Source organism: Schistocerca piceifrons, chromosome 3 (genome assembly GCF_021461385.2).
Source record: "Schistocerca piceifrons isolate TAMUIC-IGC-003096 chromosome 3, iqSchPice1.1, whole genome shotgun sequence".
NCBI classification, from domain to species: domain Eukaryota; kingdom Metazoa; phylum Arthropoda; class Insecta; order Orthoptera; family Acrididae; genus Schistocerca; species Schistocerca piceifrons.
The window spans coordinates 649,857,395-649,883,277 of record NC_060140.1 but is presented as its reverse complement, the minus strand read 5'-3'; the positions used below and the strand labels follow the sequence as shown (position 1 = coordinate 649,883,277).

Sequence of the window (25,883 nt, the reverse complement as noted above, 5' to 3'; positions counted from 1 at the left end):
AGCATCTTGTCTGGTTATCACCTGCGAAATCTGCATCAGTGTAAATCTTTAATTCTTCTTCGTTTTTGCAATACTTTGGCATTCTTCGGACAGTCAACCAGCACCCAAGTATTGTTTTTCTTTAGTGATTGAAGTTCTTCACTGATAGCTTGCATCCATTCTTCCTTCTCATTTGACTGCAATATTTCTGAAAAACAGTTTGGATCTTTGTATTCAAGTGCATCAACTTTTCTTGCCATACAAAATTCACCACTTTCCATCCAGGTTGGTTTTCTTCGTTGTCTTTTATTCTTCTGTTTCTCTTCATTAGAAGATTCAGCAGCTTCTGCTTTTAGAAATTTTGTTAATTCTTTATTTTCATCAGATTCACTCAACTCTTGACTTTCTCTAGAATCGAGAGTGCCAATTTTTTCTGGAGTTTGGCTTCCTCCAGAAGTGCACAGCCTAGGAGATTTACATTGGTCATCTTTAGATGAATTCGGATCATTAAATTAAAGATTTTCTGTATTATTTGATCTATGAACAAATAAAGTCATTGTCATCCCAGCAAATAATATATTGTTTGAGCTTTCTTTCTTTTTATCCAAACAGGCAGGCTAACATGTCAGATGGGTCAGACTCACCCCTATGGCCAAAGCACCACAGACCATCATTCCTGGTTGTCAGGCTATATGGCAGGTGACAGTCTTGTCACTATCCCATCACAATCTGGGGTGTCTCCAGATAGGTCTTCAGATTGGAATCTTATTGACTGGAGTGGAAATATTTTCAGTGGTGAGTCCTGCTTCAAATTGAGCCCAAATGACAAGCAAAGAGGTGTAAGAAGATGCCCCAGACAGGGGCGTGACATCAATCTGTCACCTGCCATACTGCCCAACAATCAGGAATGATGGTCTAGAATGCCATTTCATTTCGTAACAGGAACCCTTTGGTTCTCATCCACAGCAACCTTGAGTACAGCAGTACATTGATGATCTTCTATGACCTGTTTTTTGCCCTTCAAGACAAGCCATCCTGGCCTTAAACTTCAGAAAGATAATGCCCACCCACGTATGGTGAGAGTTTCCTCTGCTTGCCTTCATGCCTGTCTTGGCCATCAAGGTCACCGGACCTCTCCCCAGTTAAGAATGTTTGGAGCGTTGTAAGTAGGGCCCTCAAACCAGCTCAGGACTTTGATTATCTAAAGCACCATTTGGACACAATTTGACATCATATTCTCAGAAGGACACCCCAAAACTCTTATCAACCAATGCCAAGCCAAACAACTGCTTTCATTAGGGCCAGATGTGGATCAACGCATTATTGACTTGTTCAGTTTGTGAAGCTCTCTCTCTTTTGAATAAATCATCCAACTTTTCTGAAATTGTCATCATTTGTTTATTGGTACATGTATATCACATCTACCAATTCCCATCTTATTTAGATAATTCCCTCATAGTGCATTATGGTGTGTGTGTGTGTGTGTGTGTGTGTGTGTGTGTGTGTGTGTGTGTGTGTGTGTGTGTGTGTGCATGTGTGTGTGTGTGAATGTATGTACTACTACTAGAAAAAAACCAGTGCTCAAAAGCTAGTATGAATTTTGTTTTCTGTTATGTATGTCTGTGCTCCACACTTCAATCCACTGTAGTGAGTGTTGCCTTTATCATATTTTACATATTTTTAAATTGGATTGTTGTCAGATATTCATTTGGAATGCATTTAGAAAAATATGTAACAGATAACCTTTATAAATACAGAATATTCCGTTTATTAGATTTCCATTATAAATCCACTTTAGATATTTTATAACTATTTCTGTAAAACATTTACTTGAGTAAGGCATAGTGAAGCAAATTTTTGTCAAAATCATTTATATATTTAATTAGCTTTGGAGTCAGAACAAACATGCAGTTAATACCAAGGTACCTCACAAATGTAGTTCTGTCAGACACACTGTGATTTAATTAGTTTCATTAATTTACCTTCTTCAGTCTTAACATGACGAGTCACAACAGCAGCAAATCAGATTTGAAACAACTAAAAAGCTCATAAAATAATGCAGCAGGTTCATAACAGTTGAAATACCTTTCAACTGTTTTGGTTACAGTAGATACAGAGCCACTTGTTTATCTGACTTGAATAAATATTATAATTTGGCAGACATAAAAGTGCTTCTTTGTCATAAAGATGAAAAATGCAGTCAATTTTTTGTGGAAACTCATACAATCAAATTAACACAATTACAGTGTAACGATATTAAGGGAAACTGCTTCTACTGACAAATCTATCATCATGCTAACAGATACCCAAAAATATAATATTTCACTTGATATGTAGAAGAAGTATACTGAAGCATTTAATAGCTGTTGAACATAACATTTCTTCTTTATGACACAGAAAAAAAACATTACTCACTACTGAATTTGAGAAATGACTGAAGATAACATCATGAAATTACTGTTACTAAACATCTATAGCTTCTTTTAGTTTCATTTATGACTTTTTTTCACATTTATGCCAGTTATTACAGAAACACCTTGAGAAGTAATTTTTAAAGCTCTGTGACAAATATGCATGAAATTTACCAACCTAACAGAGATTTGAACACTGGATGAACATAAGGAATGGACATATACTTGTCTTGTAAATACTTGGAAGAACACAGGACACACTACAAGAATGGAATGCATTTTCTATGACCATCATAAGGCAGAATGTAGCACTGAAATGATTTAGTCTTTCCTCCTGATTCATTAATATGCAAGCAAAATGGAATTCTTAATTCTTGGTTTGAGGCATATGCTGAAACTCAGCTAGATCTTCGCTAACTGGAATGTATGTGTGTCCATCATGCACTCTGGCAGAAAGAAGAAACGAGGCAGAAGCTGGGCATCCTGTTTGAATTGCAACGAGCTGCCTGCAGATCGTCAGTAAGTGCACAGACACTTGCACGGCATCCTACTATCCAAAATCCTCATATCTCATCACAATGCAACATCAGAAAACTCTGGAAGAAAACATTTTAGCTTAGATTATTTGTTACAGATGGTGACTCATTGCTTTCATACTCAAATGAAGAAAAACATGAAAACTGTAATATTATATGGTCTATAAATCATCCATGTTACCTAAATTTGCCAGTTAACAGTTGTTGTGCTGCAAATTTTCTTTGGCAGTATTGTTTTAGGGTGTCTAGGGAGATTTACTTACAATTGTGTTACTTTTGTAGTGCAATGACAATTTTACAAAATGTATTCATTCTTAAAAGAGTATTTGAGTCCAGATGTTCTGCCCCAAACTGAAAACATATCCAATTTTATTTTAAACATTTAAGTAATTGACTAAGTATCATCATATTCTAAGTACTATTTAACATATATTTCATAAGTCTCAGTAAGAGGATAAACATTGAGGAATGTGGAATGGGCCAGTTACATATTAGCAAAAACACTGTGACAGATCATCATTATGGTTTACATTATCCATCAGTAGTTATTAATGCAAATATAATTTGAAACATATGTTAAGTACGCATATTTCAAGTAATAATAAGTTATATCTTATTCCACAGATAGAAAAGCCATTACTTTTGAAAAAAGCAGCTGCTTTTCCAATCATACTATTGCAACTTTTTTTTATCAAGTAGCGAAAGCTGTTATGTAAACAAAACAGCACATTGATGTTACCATCTCTAAAAGGTAACCAGAGATGTATCCATAATAGAGTGTGGGAGGGACCATACATTAATACAATTTATTGATACAGAGGCTGATAGATTCACTTCTCATTAATTCTAAACTTATATTGTACATCTGTGTAGTATTTTCAGAACTTTTTGAGCTCAACAATTGACTGAATTCTAAATTCTTAACAGACGTACAAATTTCACAGAAAATGGTACAAGTCTAAGAATATTTTTCTTTCATCATGATGTTTACTGTATAGTCAGTTCCCTCTATGTCTTTAACATACTCACAATTAACAGCATTAAAAGGTAAATATATTGTATATGCAGTGTGTGTCTGGAAAGTAAGTTGAATGATTTTTTTCCTGCCAACCCAGAAGATTGCAGTTCTGCAATTGGTGGGGGAAAAGTTGGTGGGCAGTCTTGGAAAGGTAATGTTTCCGTACCAGTTGCCTGCTGGCTGTTGCCCAGTGTGGATTTCTCATGTGTGTGCTTGCATTCAAGTGAAGTATCAAGAGATCAAAATGCCACAATTCACTGAACAGTGACATGCCATTGAATCATTGCAGATGTAGATGAAACAGACAAAGTGCAGAGTGGCACATGAGGGCTTCCCTGAAGCAAAACAGGCAAGGATGACAAAAACCTGGGTGAAAGTGAAGCTCATCTTTTTTTTATTTCAAAGGCAATGTCCATTTGGAGTTTGAGCCATGGGAACAAACTGTCAGTGGCTGATTTTACATGAAAGTCCTTGAAAGGCTGCAAAACTGGGTGGTCCTTGCCAGGAAGGAGATTATTGTAAATAGGTGACTCCATTATGATAACATGCTTTCTCATACTGCCTTCATTGTTAGTGAGTTCCTGGCAAAGCACGGTGTGGCAACAATGCTCCAGCCACCATGAAATACTGATAAGGCACCAACAGACTTCTTTTTGTTTCCTCAAATAAAGAGAAACATAAAGGGCCATCATTTTGGGATGGCAGATACCATGGAAGCCACCAGGATGAGGTGTCTGAAGGATGTTCCCATCAGTGTGTTCCAGGAAGTCTATCAGAGATGGCAGAATCACTATAAAAAGTGTACTGATGCCCAAGGATGCTATTTTGAAGACTACTTAACATTTGTACTTTTATTTCAATAAATTGGTTTTTTTACGGATTTATTCAACTTATTTTCTGGATACATCCTGTATGCTAAGATTCCCTAAATGATGAATGTATGATATGTAACCTCTGAAAACAGATAATATTCTCATGCCCTATTCCTGTATAGCAAATATTCTATTCAATTAAGTTATATTTCCCCTAAAAATAGTTGTATGAGACAATAACAAAGTCAAACTTAAGTTTCCAGTGGCTTTTTATTAAGAAGATAAAAGTGAAGCAAAAAATGATCAGGGCACCCTTCAGCTCTTGGGATGGCAAACTGCACTTAATAGGTAGGAGTATCTGCATAGATTAAGAAGTCCTGGTAATACAGAAAGTAAATGAGGAAACTATTGTGTTAAGGACACAGACAGTGGCCATTGGAAAAGTAACCTCTAATTAAGAATATTTCATGATGATCCCTCCTGGGTTAACTAAACTAAAAAAGGGTGGCCATGAGGTAAAGGTTTCGCAACCATTGAGAGTGTAACACCCTATGTGTTAGAGCAGTGGTAGTCAACCTGGTCTGTATCACCCTCTACTGGGCGCTCCAGCTTTCATGATGGGTAGTACACAGTATAGGTTTCAAAAACATTTTCGTTAGGTTACATAAAATTTTGACATAAGGTATTTAGTAAGCAATTACCATTGTACCAGTATGCTTCAGCTTGCTGTAACTTTGCTCTATGAATTTTATAAAGTAAAGTTTCTAGACTGTAGGAAAATATAGATTGCTACTTACAATAAGGAAGACACATTAAGTCACAGACAGGCACAATAAAAGACATTTACACAAAGCTTCCAGCCACAGCCTTCATCAACAAAAGAGAAACAGAGAGACACACACCATTCATACACACAAGCAAGCACACCTCACAGACATATGACAGTGAACTCCTGCAGCTCAGGAAACTATAAAATTTGAAAAGGAAAATGCAAGGGTTTGAAACAGCTGTAGCAGAGGTCAGTGAGGTGTAATGGAAATAAGTTAAAGATATTTAGTCAGGTGAGTATAGGATAATACCAAAATGTTGTAACAGGTGCGGGATTCATCATGAATAGGAAGGCACTAGTAGTGAATTACTATTAAAAGTTTAACAGTAGGATAGTTTTCAACAGAATCAAAACCAAACCAACTTCAGCATCTCTAATTCAGGTACACATGTGAATTTTACAAGCAGAGAATGACAACCTAGAAAGTATGTGAGGGAACTGAATGAGTGATTCAGAATGTAAAGGAATTTAAAGCTGGAACATTGTAGTAGGAAAGGAATTCAAAGTAACATAAGGGAAGCAAAACTCCTTGAATTCTGTAATACATTTAAACTAGTAATACCAAATGCAATTCTCAAAAATCAAAAGCAGAAGAAGTGTACAGGAAAATTGGAAAAAGACACAGGAACACACACAACTGTGTGTGAAAATACCAACACCAAGGAGGGGAGATGTGGTTATAATGAATTTTATTCCATAAACTAGGAAATGACAATACCCAAATGATTATAATTACAGAACTGTAGATGGAATTTGACACCACGGTATGCTGCTGGGGTACAGATTGCTACACAATTTGTAGATACATCTACAAAGCATTGACAGTGATTGCAGGAGGGTCAGAAATAAACAAGTTGCTGACCTACCATGTCCCAGACATGTTTGATGAGATACATGGCAGGTGAACCTGCAGGCCAGCAAATCAGTGGTACCCTTTGTTCTTCAAAAATGGCTTGCACATTTCTCTGACCATGTGATAGGGCAGAAATATGGCATGTGAAGCTGCCTGCAGAGGGGACAGTGTCTCACGATCTGCAATCTTCCTTATAAAGTGGTTGCTGTTCATATTATCCTCAATACATAGAACATGAGATCATTTTATAGCCAATGGTGCTCCAAAATATGACACTACACATTTGTCCACTACGTCACTCAACAATGCAGTCTGCTTGATTGTGTTCAGTGAGGTAGTGTCTAGCATACATGTTGCTTTCATTTTGTGATAAGTCGAAGCAAGATATGTCAGAGAACATTACACTTTGCCACATAGTAGGATAATATGGAGTGGGCCATGGCACATTATTTGAATGTTGTAATTTTGATGAAATGAATGAGGCAACAGACAAGCAGCATTGCAATGATAATGGAGCTGACAACATTGTGTTCCTTAGTGGAAGTGAAGAAGAATTATGAGATATGTTGAATGGAATGAACAGTCTAATGAGTGTGAATATGAATTGACAGAAAACCAAAGAAAGATTTAAATAAAAGGAATAACAGAAACACATTTAGTGATAAGCTTAAAATCAAACATGAGGACTGTGAAATAGACAAAGAGGAAATTCTGCTACCTTGGGACCAAAATAACATATGATGGATGAAGCAAGGAGGACATAAAAACAGACTAGAACAGGCAAAGAGGGCATTCCTGGCCAAAGACGGGCTACTGTTATCAAACATTGGCTTTAATTAAAAGAAAAACTTCTGAGAATGCACATTTGGAGCACAGAATTCTATGGAAGTGAATCATGGACTGTGGGAAATCCAGAAAGGAAGAGAATTTGAGTGCTGGAGATTTGGTGCTATTGGAGGCTGTTGAAAATTGGGTGAACTGATAAGATAAGGAATGATGAGGTTCTCTACAGAATTGGTGAAGAAAGGAACATATGTAAAACACTGACAAGAAGAAGGGACAGGATGATAGCACATGCTTCAAGACATCAGAGAATATCTTCTATGTCACAAGAGGGAGCTGTAGAGGGTAAACACTGTAGGGGAAGACAGAGACTGGGACACAAACAACAACTAATTCAGGATGTAAGATTAGCTGCTGTGGCCGAGCAGTGCTAGGTACTTCAGTCCAGAACCGCGCTGCTGCTACGGTTGCAGGTTCGAATCCTGCCTCGGGCATGGACATGTGTGATGTCCTTAGGTTAGTTAGGTTTAAGTAGTTCTAAGTCTAAGGGCCTGATGACCTCAGACATTAAGTCCCATAGTGCTTTGAGACATTTGAACCATTTGACTTTGAGGATGTAAGGTGCAAGTGCTATTCTGAGCAGTTGGCACAAGAGAGAAACTTGTGATGGGCTGCATCAAACCAGTCAAAAGACCAATGACTCAAAAAGAAAGAACTTAGAACTTTCTACTTTGTTAATTATTTCTTCTGATATACTAGGTTAATAGGAGGTATGTTGCTTTTGGCAGTGCAAAACTGAATGAGCTGTTTTTGTATTTATTTTTTTAAAAAAGCTAGTTCTATTTGTAACCAATCAGTCAGTGACATTCACAAAAATATCTAAATATCTGTTACTGTTTTTGTTGTTTGTACAATGCTTGTACCATTGGCAAATGGGACTAATCCTCCCTCTTGATTCAAATAAAATGTGTGCATTAACATAAAGGAAGGACAGTAGTGAGCCAGTAATCAAGCTCTGTGGAACTCCCACTGTGCTTTCTCCCCATGCACATGATGTGGCAGCCCTCTTTGTATTATTTAGGCAGCCTAGGATAACTTTCTGCATTCTGTTTCTTAAATAATAACTAAAGCAGGCATGAGCTGAACTACATACTACATAAAAACTTAACTTCTCTGTAGAATATTATGATTGACACAACCAAGTTTCTTGGATAAGTCACAGAAGATCCCAAATTGTCATATTTTATCATTTATCATTTATTCTGTGTTCAGTGACTATACAAATAGCTATCCCAGTAGATTGTGTCTCCTCAAATCCAAACTGTGATTGGCACAGTATCCCATTGCTACACAAACGACAGACAACACTAATGTCTGATGATCACCTACTGTTTGCCATTATAAGTTGACAATTTGTGTGGTGGCTGTTAGGAATGGTTTGAGGAGAGCCTTGCCCCCTGTATTATGAATGCTGAGGGAGAGAGGAGCAATAAGGGAAAAGCAGCACTGACACCATCTTGCAGTGCTGGCACTGTTACCTGTGGGCTCTGCTTATATGAAAGCAGCCATGATACATGAGGAAATATTGGCAGCATTTGAAAACAAATTAATGTCTATAAATTGGTGGCAATTTTCTCTGCTACTGGCAGCACCAGCGAAAATTATCAACTTATTGTGGACAAACAATAAGCAAACTAATAAAGGATAGAAACACACCCATAATCAGGAAAAAATGATATGAATATAATAGGGAAACATTCCACACGGGAAAAATATATTTAAAAACAAAGATGATGTGACTTACCCTTCGAAAGCGCTGGGGGGTCGATAGAAACACAAACAAACACATACATACACACAAAATTCTAGCTTTCGCAACCAATGGTTGCTTCGTCAGGATAGAGGGAAGGAGAGGGAAAGACGAAAGGATGTGGGTTTTAAGGGAGAGGGTAAGGAGTCATTCCAATCCCGGGAGCGGAAAGACTTACCTTAGGGGGAAAAAAAGGACAGGTATACACTCGCACACACACGCATATCCATCCGCACATACACAAAAGGGTTGCAGCCAGAGATGGGAACTTTAAGTGTGAGGCCTTTGGGGGTACTGCCAAATGTCAGACAAGCCTGAGAAAATAAAATATGGGAGCGTAATCTGGCTAGGGCGAAGGCTTGTTTGCGGAGGGAATGTAAATAAAACTTAATGGGGTCGTTGTGGGGGTGTTGTGAGGGTGACATGGTATTAGAAGGTGGAAAGTGTAACAAGAGGCTGAAATGAAAATGAAAAAAATATATATATGGGGAGAGACAAAGGTGAAAGCTGGGCTGTGTTGATCCTGTGGTGAACTTGCGTTGGTAGACAACGATGTGCATAAAAGTTAGGTGGTTGTGTTGCCGCCAAAACACGTTAAAGGGTGGAGAAATTCGGGAAAATTGCGAAAAAACTACGTGTAAATGTATTAAAAGGAGTGGTTTTGTGGTGGCAAATTATGAGAATGAGGCTAACAATTGTCTGACGAAGAAATAATGATGTTAAAACCTGTGGGAAGCGGCTAAAAATGATCAATGATGTGTGAAAAAACGGAAATGGAAATAAAGCGAAAGTTATTAGAACTAGCCGAAATGGTTGTTTAATAGGTGAAAGGAACTGTTTGTGAACTAGAAACGGTGGATTTTATAGTGGCGGCACTGTTGAAAGCGGAAAAATTTTTTTTTGGTTATGGTTTGGAAGTGGGTTACGTATTATTACGTTTACGTATTATTGAGTATATATCGGCGGGATAAAATTGTATAGTAGATTACGGTAAAAAGGAGAAGGTGAATACAAAGTGAAACTACTGGCAAAAGACAGAAAGAGAAAATAAGACGACAGAAATGATTTCGAAATGCAACAGTGACAATAACAAATGTAATTGTTGGGTTCATGTGTATGTGCGGATGGATATGTGGGTGTGTGCGAGTGTATACGTGTCCTTTTTTCCCCCTAAGGTAAGTCTTTCCGCTCCCGGGATTGGAATGACTCCTTACCCTCTCCCTTAAAACCCACTTCTTTTCGTCTTTCCCTCTCCTTCCCTCTTTCCTGACGAAGCAACCATTGGTTGCGAAAGCTAGAATTTTGTGTGTATGTATGTGTTTGTTTGTGTTTCTATCGACCTGCCAGCGCTTTCGTATAGTAAGTCACATCATCTTTGTTTTTAAATATAATCAGGAAAAAATTTGAAAAGGTTTACAAATGGTTCACTGCTTAATTTCCCATCTTACAGAGATTCACACTGTGCAATTCCAAACAAATAAAATTACTTGTAAGTAGTAGCGACAGACATCACAGTACACACACAAAACAAAACTCTGCATTTGATGAAATTCCTTGGCATCCAGATGGATAAGAAACTGAGTTGGCACCAGCGTATGAATAAATTGACTAAAAAGTTCTATTTTGCATGCTTTGCTTATAGATATTTCTCTCATTGCATTGAACTATAGCCAGAGGGATTAGCATACTTTGCATACTTAAACTCAGTATTGTTTACATTACAATCTTCTGTGAAAAGATATTTATTCTACTGATGCAAGCAGTAAGAATATTTTGTAAAGTTGACAACCAAATACTCTGCAAAAGTCTCTTCAGAGACTATAAATTATTACAGTTACATGTCAATACAATTATTCCCTAACAATGTTCTTGTTTAACAATAAGAGTGAATTTATGATCACGACAACCACAGTGATAGGAGTAAAAGTATTTTCTGCACGGGCTGTGCATCATTATTTAGGGTTCACAAAGCAGTTTTATATACAGGTTCTAAAGGCATTAGCAAGGGCCCAGCAGATATAAGACAGGAAACTTGAAATCCACGAATATTGAAAGCCATATTAAAAGAGTACCTTATTCACCATTCCTGTAATTCGTTTGAATATTTGAACTTACGATGTAAATTCTATTTAACACTAATGTTTGTATTAGACAAGTTTTGACTTTGTTATTATATGGACAACAATCAGAGAATTATGAAAAATCACATGAACATTTAATCTCATGGTTGAGGTAAAGAAAAAGAAACCAAAAAAACCAGCTGAATAGTGTAAGAAATGTAATAGTGATGCATTTTTTTAATTAGTTGTTTTTCTGATAATGTGTACAGCAATAAAGTAATCTAAAAGTTAATTCCAATAAGTATCACAGAAAGTAGATTAGCACTAACCATAATTGTTTATTAATTTACCATAGAGAACTAGCATGCAATTGCTACCTCTACTAGTAAATGTATAATTTGACTTGTTGCACATCCCTGAAGCCTCTTCTTCATGATGGGTGTTATGAATCATGATATATAAAGAACGTATGAACAGTTATGGAAACAAATGGATACAGAACAATATTTAGCAGACATCATATTTTATGTTCCCCAGCCTGAACTCAGTTTTTCTCTTATGGCATACTTACATTTTTTGTATCACTTCAAATGCAGTGAATTATTATTCTAAATGGAGTACAGTATCACAACATGAGCCTCAAGGTGCCATTTTGAGGCCAATCTTATTCATTTCCTATGTAAATGACTTACCCACAAATATAAATTCCCCATCAGTTAACATTTGAAATGTGTGGAACTTAAAATACAACATAACAATCAACTTATGGAAGAATCTGACAGTCAAATTCCTGGGACTAAATGTCGAGAACTTAAGCTGGAATACACACATTGACTTCCTAACAAATAAACTAACCAGTTTTGTATTTGCAGTGCAAATACTGGCGAAGTCTACTGACTTGAGTACATAAAAAGTAGCATATTATAGCTATTTTGAACCTGTCACTAGGTATTGTATAATTTTCTGGGGAAGTTCAAATAGCGTATCTCGAATACCGAAACCACAGAAGAATATTATCAGATACATGTGCACTGCACAGCAAACAGGATCTTGTTGCCCACTATTTTGGAAACTGCAAATCCTAACTGTTTCCTCTATTTACATTTATGAAATTATAATCTTCCTCCACTGCAGACAAAAATTATTTGAGGAGAATCATTTTAACCACACACATAATATGAGATCACTGTCCATGAACCATGGACCTTGCTGTTGGTGAGATGGTTTGCATGCTTCAGTGATACAGATAGCTGTACTGTTGGTGCAACCAAATTGGTGGGGTATTTGTTGAAAGGGCAGACAAACATATAGTTCCTGGGGAGCAGCAGCAGCCATTTCAGCAGTTGCAGAAGCAACTGCCTGTATGATTGACTGACCTGGTCTTGTAATGTCAACCAAAATGGCCTTGCTGTGCTGGTACTGTGAATGGCTGAAAGCAAGGCAAAACTACAGCCATGATTTTTGTTGAGGGCATGCAGCTCTATGCTATGATTAAATGATGATGGCATCCTCTTGTGTAAAATATTCCAGAGGTAAAATAGTCCCCCATTCAGATCTCCGGGCAGGGACTACTCATGAAGATGCCATCATCAGGAAAAACGAAATTAGTATTCTGTGTATCAAAAGGTGTAATGTTAGATCCCTTAATCATGCAAATAGGTTAGAAAATTTAAAAAGGGAAGTGGATTGATTGAAGTTATACAAGGGATATTTCATAAATAATGCGCAGCTGGACTGTTTGATGTAACAATTTTGAAAATTTGTCAGATGTTATGGGAGTTCGAAGGAGAAGCACATGGATCCTGCAGTGGTCTCTGATACTGTGATCACTGAAGGCCACAGATCATACATCAAGATCAAAACTTTACATGGCAAAAACCCAACACAAATTCTTGGTGCATTAAGTTAAGCATCAACAGATGAATGAAGTGTGAAACTTGTGGCAGATGCTGTTAAAGAAGATCACAGTGTGACTTGTGAGGAACTCTCTGAAGCCACAGGAAATGGGTCCCAAATTATTTGATTGCTGAAGACAAGCAGGAACACCTGGACATTGTGGCCTTGCAAACAATGATTCAACCCCGAAGGTCAAGGATCCTTGTGTCGAATTGTCATTATTTATTAAACATGGATTAGAGACTTTAAACTGGAGTTGAAATCCCAATTCAATGAGTGGAGAGCTCCAGATTCCCCACATCCTAAAAATTTTTGATGCTGTCGATCAAAGTTCAAGCAAATGATGATTTTTGCTTATGATCACCAAGGAATCATAATGACATATAGAATGCCTGTGGAACAAGTATCACAGCAGTGTATTATTGTAACTTCATGCAAAACTGCACAGAACAACGCACCAACCCCAACCTTAGTTGCTCGAGGCTGGGCCACTCATTCTCTACAACAATGCTCGCCAGCATATCAGGAATGTAGTAGCCCAAAAACTGCACAAATACAGATGTGAAGTGTTGCAACATCCCCCCTACAGCCTGGACATGAATCTACCAGACTTTCACTTGTTCTCCAAGTTAAAAAAAAAACTATTCATGGAAGTTGTTGACATACTCTGGAAGGGCTTTCTAGAACCATTACCTGAGTCATTTGACAGATGAACAGAAGTGGTGTCCTGGATGGAATAATAAAGCTTCCAATACATTAGGATTCAGTCACAGAGAATCAGGGAGTCTATACTGAAGGACGTGAAAGAGATATTAAAAAAGAAATGTGTTGGTATAAAAAAGTGGTGTACATTGTTTATGAAATGTCCCTCGTATATAGTGTGAATTAGTGGAGTTTGGTGGACTTCTGGTCAGGTGAATACAGATTTATAAATACAAAATCAAATAGGGCTAATGCAGGAGTAGGTTTAAAAATGCATAGGAAAATAGGAATGTGCATAAGCTACTATGAACAGCATAGTGAATGCATTATCATAGCCAAGATAGACATGAAGCCCACTCACACCACAGTCATACAAATTTATTTGGCAACTAGCTGTGCAAATGATGATGAGATTGAAGAAATATATGATGAGATAAAACAAATTGTTCATATAGTTACAGGATATGAAAATTTAATTGTGATGGGGCACTATAATTTGATGTAGGAAAAGGAAGAGAAGGAAAAATTATGCATGAATATGGGCTGGAGGACAGGAATGAAAGAGAAAGGCACCTGTTAGAATTTTTCACAGAGCATGTTTAATCATCACTAACACTTGATTTAAGAAACATGAAACATGGTTCTACACATGGAAAAGACCTGTAGACCAGAAAATTTGAGATTGGTTATATAATGGTAAGACAGAGATTTTGGAACCGGATTTTAAATGGTAAGACATTTACAGGGACAGATGTGGACTCTAATCACAGTTTATTGGTCATGAACAGTAGGTTAAAACTGAAGAAATTGAAAAATGTAGGAAATTAAGGAGATGGGACCTGAGTAAGTTTAAAGAACAAGAGGTTGTTGCGAGTTTCAGAGAGAGCATTGGGCAACGATTGTATACTGTAGGGGAATGGATTACAGTACAAGATAGATGAATGTGTAGCTTTGAGAGATGGAATAGTGAAGGCAGCTGAGGATTAAATACGTAAAAAGACAAGGCGTAGTAGAAATCCTTGGGTAACACAGGAGATATTGGTTGTAGCCAATGAAAGGAGAAAATATAAAAATGTAGCAAATTAAGTAGGTGAAAAGGAATACAATTGTCTAGAAAATAAGATTCACAGGAACTGCAGAATGGCTAAGCTGGAATGACTAGAGTTAAGGCTTTGGAAGCATATCTCACTAAATGGAAGATAGATACTTCATACAGGAAAATTAAAGTGGCCTTTGGAGTAAAGAGCTCAGATGGAAAACCAGTCCTTATCAAAGAAGGGGAAGCTGAAAGGTGGAAGGAGTATATACAGGTAATACATAAGGGAGATGAACTTGCAGGTAATATTATAGAAATGGAAGAGAGTGTAGATGAAGAAGAGATGGGAGATATGATACTGGTAGAAGAATTTGACAGAGCACTGAAAGACCTAAGTTGGAAGAAGGCTCTGGGAGTAGACAACATTCTGTCAGACCTGCTGATACTTTTGGGAAAGCTAGCAAAGACAAAACTCTTCCATCTAGTGAGTAAGATATATAAGGCAGGCAAAATAGCCTCAGACTTCAAGAAGAATGTGGTAATTCCATTTCCAAAGAAAGCAGATGCTGATATGTATGAAAGTTACTTAACTATCAGTTTAATGAGTCATGGTTCTAAAATACTAAAACGAATTCTTTACAGAAGATTGGAGTAATTGTAGAAACTGACCTCAGGGAACATCAGTTTGGATTTTGAAAAAATGTAGGAACATGTGAAGCAATACTGACCCTAAGTCCTAACTTAGAAAACAGGTTGAAGAAAGACAAACCTATGTTTATAGCATACGTAGACTAAAAAAAGTTTTGATAATGTTGACTGAAATACACTCTTTGCAATTCTGAAGGTAGCAGGGGTAAAATAGAGGGGGAGAAATTCCATTCACAACTTGTACCAAAACCAGATGGCAGATATAAAAGTCAAAGGGTACATACAGGAATTAGTGATTGAGAAGAGAGTGAGACAGGGTTGTAGCCTATCCTTGATATTATTCAGTCTGTACATTGATAAATCAGTAAAGGAAACCAAAGAACTATTTGGAGAAGGACTTAAAGTTCAGGGAAAAGAAATAAAAACTCTGAGGTTTGGCAATGACATTGCAATTCTGTCAGAGACAGCAAAGGACTCAGAAAGCAATGAAGACTGGCAATGGCAAGAAAAACATTTCTGAAGAAGAGAAATTTGATAACATCAAATATAGATTTAAGTGTTAGGAAGTTGCTGGAAGTGTTTGTATGGAGTATAGCAATGTATGGAAATGAACTAAAGACAGTAAAACGTTTAGACAAAAAGAGAATAGAAGGATTTGAAATGTGGTTCTGTAGAAGAATGTTGGCGATTAGATGGTGTAATGAAACAGGCTGTATTGGGTCATGTGGAGTACAAGATGCAGCAGGTTTCATAGTGTGCAATACACACTAAAACATGTGTAGTGTTTAAGGCCACTTAGTGAATAAGGTCACTTAGTGCAACAGTGTGAAATAGTTGTAACGAAAATGTTAAACTGTGTCACAGACCAAAGAATTTATGTTCTTAATCAGATAAAGTAACATAGTTAGGATAAGTCATTATCACTTTGATATGAATTTCGGGATGTTTTGAAGAGAAAGAACAAGTTCTGGAATCAGTGTTAATAGCGTATAAATATTAGTAACCTTTTTCATTCAGTTTTGTAATTATAATTTAGTTAGTAAAATTCATTGTTTGCCATAACACAAATTAACTGTGTAAACCATTAATTTTGGAAAAGCTTTACATTTATGTATCTTTGAAAGCCAGGACAACATATTCTTATGAAAATCACCAACTAATTTAAAATGTAACCAGACCCAGAAACTCAGCTCCAACATCAAATCTAATGTAACTTCTCATACCAGCTCCATTCACCAAATCTAATGTAGAAATCCCATCAATTCAGGTTTCATGTAGTACAGCTGATTGTACCATGTTTTACATTTTTGGAGGTGATAACTTTGCTGCAGAAAGTCTTGGGTCACTACCAGACGTACACCAATCAATCTGTTGACAACACTTGTTTATTTGCCACAACTTTACAGGAACCAGAACACACCAGATAGTCCTCCAACCACACTCTGTACATGCTCAAGGCTACGGACAAGGTGTATTTATACATCTTGTCCAAAGCCTTGAGTGCATGCGGAGTGCGGTTGGAGGACTACCTGGTGTGTTCCAGTTTCTGTTAAGTTGTGACAAATAAACAAGTGTTTTCAACAGATTAATTGGTGTACTTATGGTAGTGACCCATGGCTTTCTGCAGCAAAGTTATCACCTCCAAAAATGTAAAACATGGTACAGTCAGTTGTACTATGTTAAATCTGAACTGATGGAACTGCTACATCAGATTTGGTGAATGGAGCTGGTACGAGAAGTTACATTAGATTTGATGTCGGAGCTGGGCTCTTAGACCTGGTTACATTTTAAACAGTTTGATGAGCTGGGATATTTATGTTTTAATGGGTGGACCACATAATTAATGAGAAGGTACTGAATAGAATTGGGGAGAAAAGAAATTTGTGGCACAACCTGACTAGAAGAAGGGATAGGTTGATAGGACACGTTCTGAGACATAAAGGGATCACCAACATAGTACTGGAGGGAAAGAGGTGGGAGGAGGGGGAGGAGGTAAAAATCATAGAGGGAGACCAAGAGATGAATACAGCAAGCAGATTCAGAAGGATGCAAGTTGCAGTAGCTATTCAGAGATGAAGAGGCTTGTACAAAATAGAGTAGCATGGATAGCTGCATGAAACCAGTCTTCAGACTGAAGTCCACAACAACATAATAAGAGAAATAAAAATAATTTTATGCTGCCCATGCACCCATTGAAATGATATGCACAGACAGCATAGTATATGGGGGTGACTACATATAACAAATTAATGGGCAAAAACATATTTAATGTAGAGCCAAATCTCCTAAAGACGAGGCTATATTAGATTCTGTAGGAGAAATGCTACTATTCAGCAGAAGAATTTATACAGGATGAAATGATAATTTGAGCAATGGGCAATTGAACCATTTGAACCAACTTTTTATTGTTTGTAAATATTATGAAATTGTATTATTATTATTATTACTACTATCATTATTATTATTATTTACTATTATTTTTTCATCTTGGTGTCACTGTAACCTTGTACCATGGGAAGCAAGGAGAGGTTGTTGGATGGTGGTCGGTATCCTCTTTCTATAAAATTCATAAGAATTGAAAATTACTTAACACAAGATAGCCCAAGCGTTGTGGTACAAGCTGTCCATAATAAACCATACTAACATCACTGCTGATAAAGTACAAGTCCACTATGTACACTACTCTGGTCACTATGTGCTGCCTGTGACTGCAAGTGAGTGGGCTGTGATTGATGTCTGGTGACTCACTGGATGACAGTCTGGAACTGACTGGGGCCTCCAGTCTGCAGCAGCGATCTGAATACTGGTGGTCATAAGGGTATCGGTGATGTGTTTCTTGCGAGTTTGTGCTTGGCCTCACTCCTGATAGGTTCATTTCTGCTATTGATCTTCTTGCAACCTCTTTGCTGCATGGTGTGCTGGAAACAGCTTATGCCAGCACATTCCTCCCCCCCCCCCCCCCAGGAAATGCCCCAGCTGGGAGGGAGACAGAATGCTGGATGTAGAGATGAACCAGGACCTGTAGCTGTGGAAGACAGCATATTCCTGACCGTACTCCACCATCTGGCTTGCGATGTAACAGGAACATCCTCCAGAAAACTGCTGCCAGGACGTGCATCCTGGCCTGAGGGCATGTGGTGGGATGATGACAATGATGGAGATGGTTGGTCCAGGTCCATGGCATCAGCAAGTGGGGACAAGGGCACATTGTCCATCCGCTCTTCCTGGGGTGCCCTGGTGGAACCAGCAGATGGCTGCAAAGGCCACATAGTCCCATGAGTCAGTGAATCTGGGGGAAGAAAAGCTGCAGAATCATGGGGCAAATTGGTTGTGGTGGCAGCACTGCAAACCATCGGGACCTGCAATCAAATACATAAAAGAGGCAATGCATTTCTGGATCACGCATCTTTGCCAGTGCCTGCTGTTGCCATAAACCCTGAAAAGAACAAGATCACACAGCGCAAAGTGATACTTGTGGACCATTGGTGGCCCTGGATGCTGCAGTGGGTGCAGCAAGTGTAGCAGCATCTGATGGCGGCACCCATGCAGAAGTTCCTCCAGTGATGGTCCATCTCCCGTCTGACATTGTGAATGCAACAAAGCCTAACGTTGCAATTTTTGGGCAGTTCATGTAGGAAACGGCTATGATGGATGAAACAAGGACAACAAAGGCTTGTGATCTGTTGCTAAATAGAACTTGCGACCATACAAATAGTGATGGAATTTTGTGACACCCTACACAATAGCGAAAGCTTCTTTTTCAGTTTGTGAAATGTTGTGCTGAATTTGAATTAACATAATTGAGGCAAAAGCAATAGGTCTGTCTTGTGCACATATTCTGTGTGAAAGCCCAGCACTGATTCCATCAGAAGAAGCATCAACTTGCAAATCTGCTGGCTTGGCAGGTTCAAAAGGCACCAAACATCTGTCACCAAGCAAAGCATTTTTGAGTTTCTGAAATGCATCTTGACAGTCTTTAGTCCACACAAAAGGCAACTTGTTGTGATGTAAGAATTGCAATGGAGCTGTGATCTGTGAATTGTTCAGAACAAAATGAATGTGGTATGTCAACTTGCCTAGTGCTGACTGCAGTTGAGATACATTGCGAGTAACAGGCAGGTCACGGATTGCAAGCAAGTGAGATAGGAGGGGGTGCACATCCTGACTGTTTATCGCATGTCCTAAGGAATGTAGTTCAGTTTGAAAAAAGTCACACTTTTTGAGATGACACTTGAGTCGTGCTTCTGACAACACTCGGAAAAAAAAAATACGCAAATTGGCAATACGTTCCTCTGGTGTACAACCTGAGATGACAATATCATAAACATAGTTTGAACAAAATTGCACTTTTCCAGTCAGCTGTTCCAAGTAACGTTGACAAATGGCGTATGCAGAAGCACTGCCAAAGGGCAAATGCAAATACTTGAATAGTCTTAAGTGTTTATTTATAAAAAACACTTTCTGTGATTCTTCATCCAATGGAATTTGCAAGTAGGCATTTCACAAATCTATCTTAGAAAAGTAACATCCTGCACCAAGCCTGTCCGTGACTTCCTCAGGGTGAGGTAATGGATAAGTGTCAACGACTGCCTGTGGGCTGACTGTAGACTTGAAGTCAACATAAATGTGAAAGTGACCAGAAGGCTTAGGCAACAATACAAGAGGACTTGCCAATTGAATAGCTTGAATGGGAGCAATTACACCACTATCTTGCAATTCTGTCAGTTCTCTGGCTACTTTGTCTCATAAAGCAATTGGAACAGGTTGGGCCCGAAAAGACTTAGGCTGTGCCATTTCTTTCAATGTAACATGCACTACAAAGTTATTAGCTTTCCACATTCCTTCTGAAAATAGTTCAGGAAATTCTTTAAGCAAGCTAGCGACACTGTCTTTTGGATCAAAAACCGATATGGAAAGTATATTGTTGTGGATGCTAAGGCTAAACAAATCAAAGGCATCTAAACTGATAATGTTCTCACTGTCTCTTGATTTCAACACAGTAAAATTCACTGTCAGAGTGTGAGATTTGTATGTGGCCAGCAACCTACACTGTCCAAGCACTGTTATTTCCTGTCCATTGCAAGCAGTGAGATGCTTTCTAGATTTAGAAAGATGTGGTGAGCCTAATTGTTCATATGTGGCCTGATTTAGCAAGGTTACTAAGGAATCCATGTCTAACTGAATGTTCACACGATGGCCAGCAATTCATAGTGAGACAAATAGTTTGTTAGAACATCACTGCACAACACTAGGGTTAGAATTGGGCACAACCTTAATCTTACTTTTGGCAGAACCCATTGTAGGTTTAGAAGACGCAGCGTCCACTGCATGCACACAAGCCTCTTTTTCTGAGAGCATGTAAAATTGGTGTTTTTGTGCTATTGTGAAAAAACTGCTTGGACTTAGCCTTTTTTTCCCACATGTGTAACACGTTGCATTATGTGAAGGGCAATTTTGTCATTTTATGGTGAGCAGAACATCTAGGGCAAGACCTCACTAAGTTCACAGGCCTGTTTACCTGTCTATGCGGCTGTCCATGTGGCTGTGTACATGGTTGTTGTTGTACCTGCTTGGGGTAGTCACGAGCAAGGAGCGACTCAACCCAACAAATCAGGGCCTGGTCAAGCTTATCGGCCACTATGGCACCCGAATCATACTGCTCTGAAGTTTTGCAATACTTGGGGAAGTAATGGATCAGAGTACTTTAAGATCTGTTCCCATATACTACTATCTGGGACACTGAATGTTATTGCACCCCTAACCATTAGGCTGCTGTAAGAGTTTCCACAACTACACTTAAATTTACACTTCTTAGTCATGCCCGTTAGTTCTGTGTACCACTGATGGTACGCCTGTTCCAGCTTTTCCTGCAAGCAAAAAAACTGATATCTGGCTGCAGCTACTTGGACTTGCTAGTCAAAATATTGAATTAATGCCACAATTACTTCTTCATAGCTGAGTTTGTGGGAGACACAGTTGGAAATAGTTTTTGTATTAACCTAACACTGGGGACCCTGCAATCAAAAGAAAGTATTGTAGTTTCATAGTACCTTGAACTCGATGAACTTCACAATGTGCTTGAAACTGTGTCAGCTATTTGAACCACTCCTCTTCAGTGTCATTAAATTGCCGGAATGGGTATGCTGGTCAGTGGCACTTGTTGGGCTAGTTGGTTGTTGTTGTTGTTGTTGTTGTTGTTCTTGTGTGGTCGACATGGTGTGTGCAGCCAGAAGTTGTTGTACTGTCATCAGTAAAGTAGTAATTTGTTGGGTCTGAAGCTGAAAAGCTTGTATTAGAGCCATCACATTGGTTGTCTGTGGCTGAGGTGGAGGAGCAGGGGGTGGTGGGGACGGGGTAGCCGTGGCTTACACAAATATGTTGTAGCAAAAAAGGAAGCAAAGCCTCTGAAAAGAGAAATTTGATTAGTTCTGTGGCACCCCTCCTGAATACATGCAAGAACACAACAAAATACCAGCAAACACTTGAATATGATCACCCCTGTAATTTGAAACAAGCAAAATCTGCACCAAATTTTATTCATCACCATTTTTTTGCATTGTCTCATTGTCACTATAGACTTTTACCATGGGAGGCAAGCAGAGGATGTTGGTTGGTCGCCAGTATCCTCTTTCTATAACACAAATTGCTAGGTTATATTAACTGGGTTCTTTATTCATAAGAATAGAAAATTACTTAACTCAAGATAGTCCAGGTGTTGTGGTATAAGCTCTCCATAATAGACCAGATTAGCCTCACTGCTGGTGAAGTGCAAGTCCGCTGTGCACACTACTCTGGTTGCTATGTGCTGCCTGCGACTGTCTGTGAGTGCAAGTGACTGGGCTGTGACTGATGTCTTGGTGACTTACTGGATGACAGGCTGGAACATCCTGGGCCATCCGGTCCACAGTGGCAATCTAAATACTGGTGGTCGAGAGGGTGTTGGCAGGGTATTTCTTGCGAGTTTGTACTTGGCCTCTCTCTTGATAGGCTTGTTGCTTACACCTACTATCAATCTTTTCACAACCTCTTTGCCATCTGGTGGGCTGGTGACAGCTTACGCCAGCATATTATTATTATGCTGTTTGTTAACATCAGTTGTTCTATGTCTGTAGTGAAATTTTACCACAGCTATGACATGTCTCCTGTATGTGACTCAAATGAGTTAGCTAATGGATGTTATGGTATTAAAAACCACAATTCACAAAAAAAATCCTTTTTGTTTTAAAAGGAACACACAATCCTTCCTAAAGGGAAGCTATTAATATCACAAAATTTTCATTTCCCAAGTATAATTTTATGATTTACACAGTCACATATCCAGTTGAGGACACAAAGGATATTAACAGGATATTTTTTTCTTGTTTGGTTCACCCAAGATTTCACCCAAGAGGTGCAGTACAGTTTCCTCTGTAGAGAATTCTTTATTCAGATGAAATATGAATTAATTAACAAGTTCCCTTAAAAAAAAAAAAATCTGGAAAGACATTAATGATTCTATAATAGGATGGTATTTGCTTGATCCTTTTTCAGATAGATATTGTTACTGCATGTTTAAGTCTGTCAGAAAATATAGTCAAAGCACTTAACTAATTACAAAGATTGCTTAATGGAGAAAAGGGTCCTGTCTGTGTTTTAAAATTCATTTCGAAACCTCATTGTAGCAAATGGATTTACTGTCTGTTAATAATCTTATAACATTGGTAATTTCTTTAGAGGTTCCATATTTGAAACTACAGTCTGTTGATGGTGCATATGATGAAATGAGCCTAATGTATCTACAATGGATTCCTTATAGCCCCTTTGGCTGCTGTCACAGCTAGAAAATAATAATTGAATGTTGTGGACATTGATTCTGTTATTACACTACAGATCTTAGTTCCATAGTGAAGTTTTATGATCTGTAGCATCAGAGTACTTGGAAATATAACAAAATCTTTTACAGATTAATCTTTTCATTCAGTAAACAAAAATTCATTATTAATCTACACACTTCTGCAAAGCACCATTAAAAAACTTAAGATAACTGCTAATGTTATTATAAAGTGAGAAAGGTAATTCACAAAAAATTGTGTTGGTACATTACCATTACCATAAAACTGTAAACAGAAGGTTATTTTAATTACATTTCAGACCACTTGAAAATTTCCATTCTTTAATGTTAATAACTTGGCACATCTTTTTTAACTATTAGATATTAAGGATCTAAGCTGTACACCATAAACATTTTAGGATGAACTTTATGTGTCAAATTTGTCTTTGATTTTAATTAGGTCAGACACTGTGTTGCTTAGAAGTTGAACAAATTTAATTTAAAATGCTGTACGAGACATAAAATGGCATCTACTCATCAGGTACCACAGAAGGAGTAATGTGGAATGGTTTAGTGATATTGAATTAAAAAGACCATCACTACCGTTTAAGCTTTACAATGGTATTATAATCAGATGAAAATAAGATAAGCTACTGCTGGGAAAAAAGTTGCCTGAAACCTTGCAGAAAAAGTTGTCTTAGATACCTTTCTTGCACCTTATGTTTCTTCCAATCCATTGTTTGTGGTGAATTCTCTTTCTTTCCATCTTTTTTATTTCCTATATTTCCTTTCCCTTGATGAAGTAACTAGAAATACAATGTTATAAGTTTATTATCTTTTTGAAAGATGAAAATATTGTAATCTCTGGGATTCATCTTCAGAACTTCCACAAATGTTAGTTCACTAAATCTCAGAACATATATAAGTATACAGTCTTTCCATCCTTTTTCATCAAAAATATGATGTTTAGTAGAACCCTCTGGTCTGTTCAAAAGTCCCTATTAAGGACTACAATCTGGACACATCTTGAAAACCATTATGCTCCATTACTCAGTTCATAAAGAAATACTGCATGAGGTGTTTTACTTTCCAACAAGAGAGCAAATAATCAGATTTGAAATTTCTGTAAATCTTGAAATTCATTTAAAGAATGCTGAGTGTATTTGGTAACTTACAGTAACAACAAAACTATAAACCATTTATAAAACAAAAGTAATTAGTTGAAAAGTGAAGTTTCATGAGGGGCAGGACACCTGGACATTAAATATGCACCATACTTGATCATGTTTAAATGTTGTTCAAAATCAAAGATAAGCATGCAACTAGAAATGTATATTCTTGCTGCCATTTGCAAACCAAATTCCCCGTGTTTTCTCCATCTGATTCAGTTTCCCATTCCCTAACATTAGTTTAAAAGTTGTTTATAAATCATAAAAGTGTGATCATAAATTTTTCAGTAATAACTACCATAATTTGTTTGATATAGTTTTTACTGAAATAAAAAATTCACAAAGCTTTTCAAAAATATTTTGTAGCTGAAACAACTGTTAAATGGTGAGAACTGATGAGAAATAAAACACATACACTACTTATTTCAACTGTCCTTTTCCAAGCTTGCTTTGCTGTTAGCTTTAGTCCTAGATCTTGCTACACACACACACACACACACACACACACACACACACACACACACACACACACACAAGCACACATACTGAAAATCTAGCAAATTATTGTTCATAATCAAATGCAGCATCCAATGTTAATAATAAATTATGCAAATCTAAAGAACATCAAAGGGACTGTTCATACTTGTATCAAGCCTCTCATATAAATAACAATGAGGAATGACATCCTTAATATTCTGATAAAAATGTAGGGTTAAAACTTTGAATGCTTACTGGTAGTTTCATTTTTTAATGATGTTGCTTGCTTGCATAATAAAAAATAGAATCACACTCTGGAAACATATAACATTAGGCTCCAGATATTAAGTGCTTTCTACTGAATGCTGTAGAAATAGAGATTCTAGAGTGTGGATTCAGTTCTAGCACACATTTCTTACAACATAGTTCCTCCAATTTAAATTATATAGGCCAACATATATATCTCTGTTTATTGATGTAAAGTAATATCTATGAGGGGCATCTAAAAATTTTGGTGAATGGTATTATAAAATATAGGTACAAGCAAAATACCTTTGGTGATCTTTAAACTAATATCTATTAACCACACAGCAATTTACCAATATTTATACAGCAGATGGAAAATATTAATGAAAGTTTCTTATGGAAATGCTTGAAACATTGTTACCACTTGTATTTGCATGTCAATCAAATCTGATGCAGAAATCTTTGCCTTGACAGTTACCAGTCAGAGAAAATATGAAGCCTGGTAACATGCAACAGTGAATTCTCCACTCTTATTATCAATGCTGCCTTCTGCTTTTCCTTCAGTTTGTATGCTGTAAATCAGAAAATGATTTTCCATGTATCCTAGTCCATGTTAATAACGAAGTAAACGCTCTGTTCACTAATCCTCAGCTCCTGTGACATCGCTCTCATAGATTATCAATAATTTTGTGCAATCATTTGTCACTCTATCTCAGTGGTGTTTGTTATCATGTTAGCTGGCAGTTACATTTCAAACAGAAAAGCAGTTTAACCGATCAGACACTCTTCCATGTTAAGCCTTTTGTTC

General features: G+C 37.5%; 1 protein-coding gene across 1 annotated transcript in view; it reads left to right on the top strand.

Annotated features, from left to right (window-relative positions):
* LOC124788941 (glutamate receptor ionotropic, NMDA 2B-like) overlaps positions 1 to 25,883 on the top strand; it is a 282,134-nt gene that overhangs the window by 212,054 nt on the left and 44,197 nt on the right. Inside the window, exon 10 of the mRNA XM_047256228.1 lies at positions 2,844 to 2,909. Within this exon, the coding sequence (XP_047112184.1) occupies positions 2,844 to 2,909 (66 nt within the window). The remainder of the gene's footprint in view (positions 1 to 2,843; positions 2,910 to 25,883) is intronic.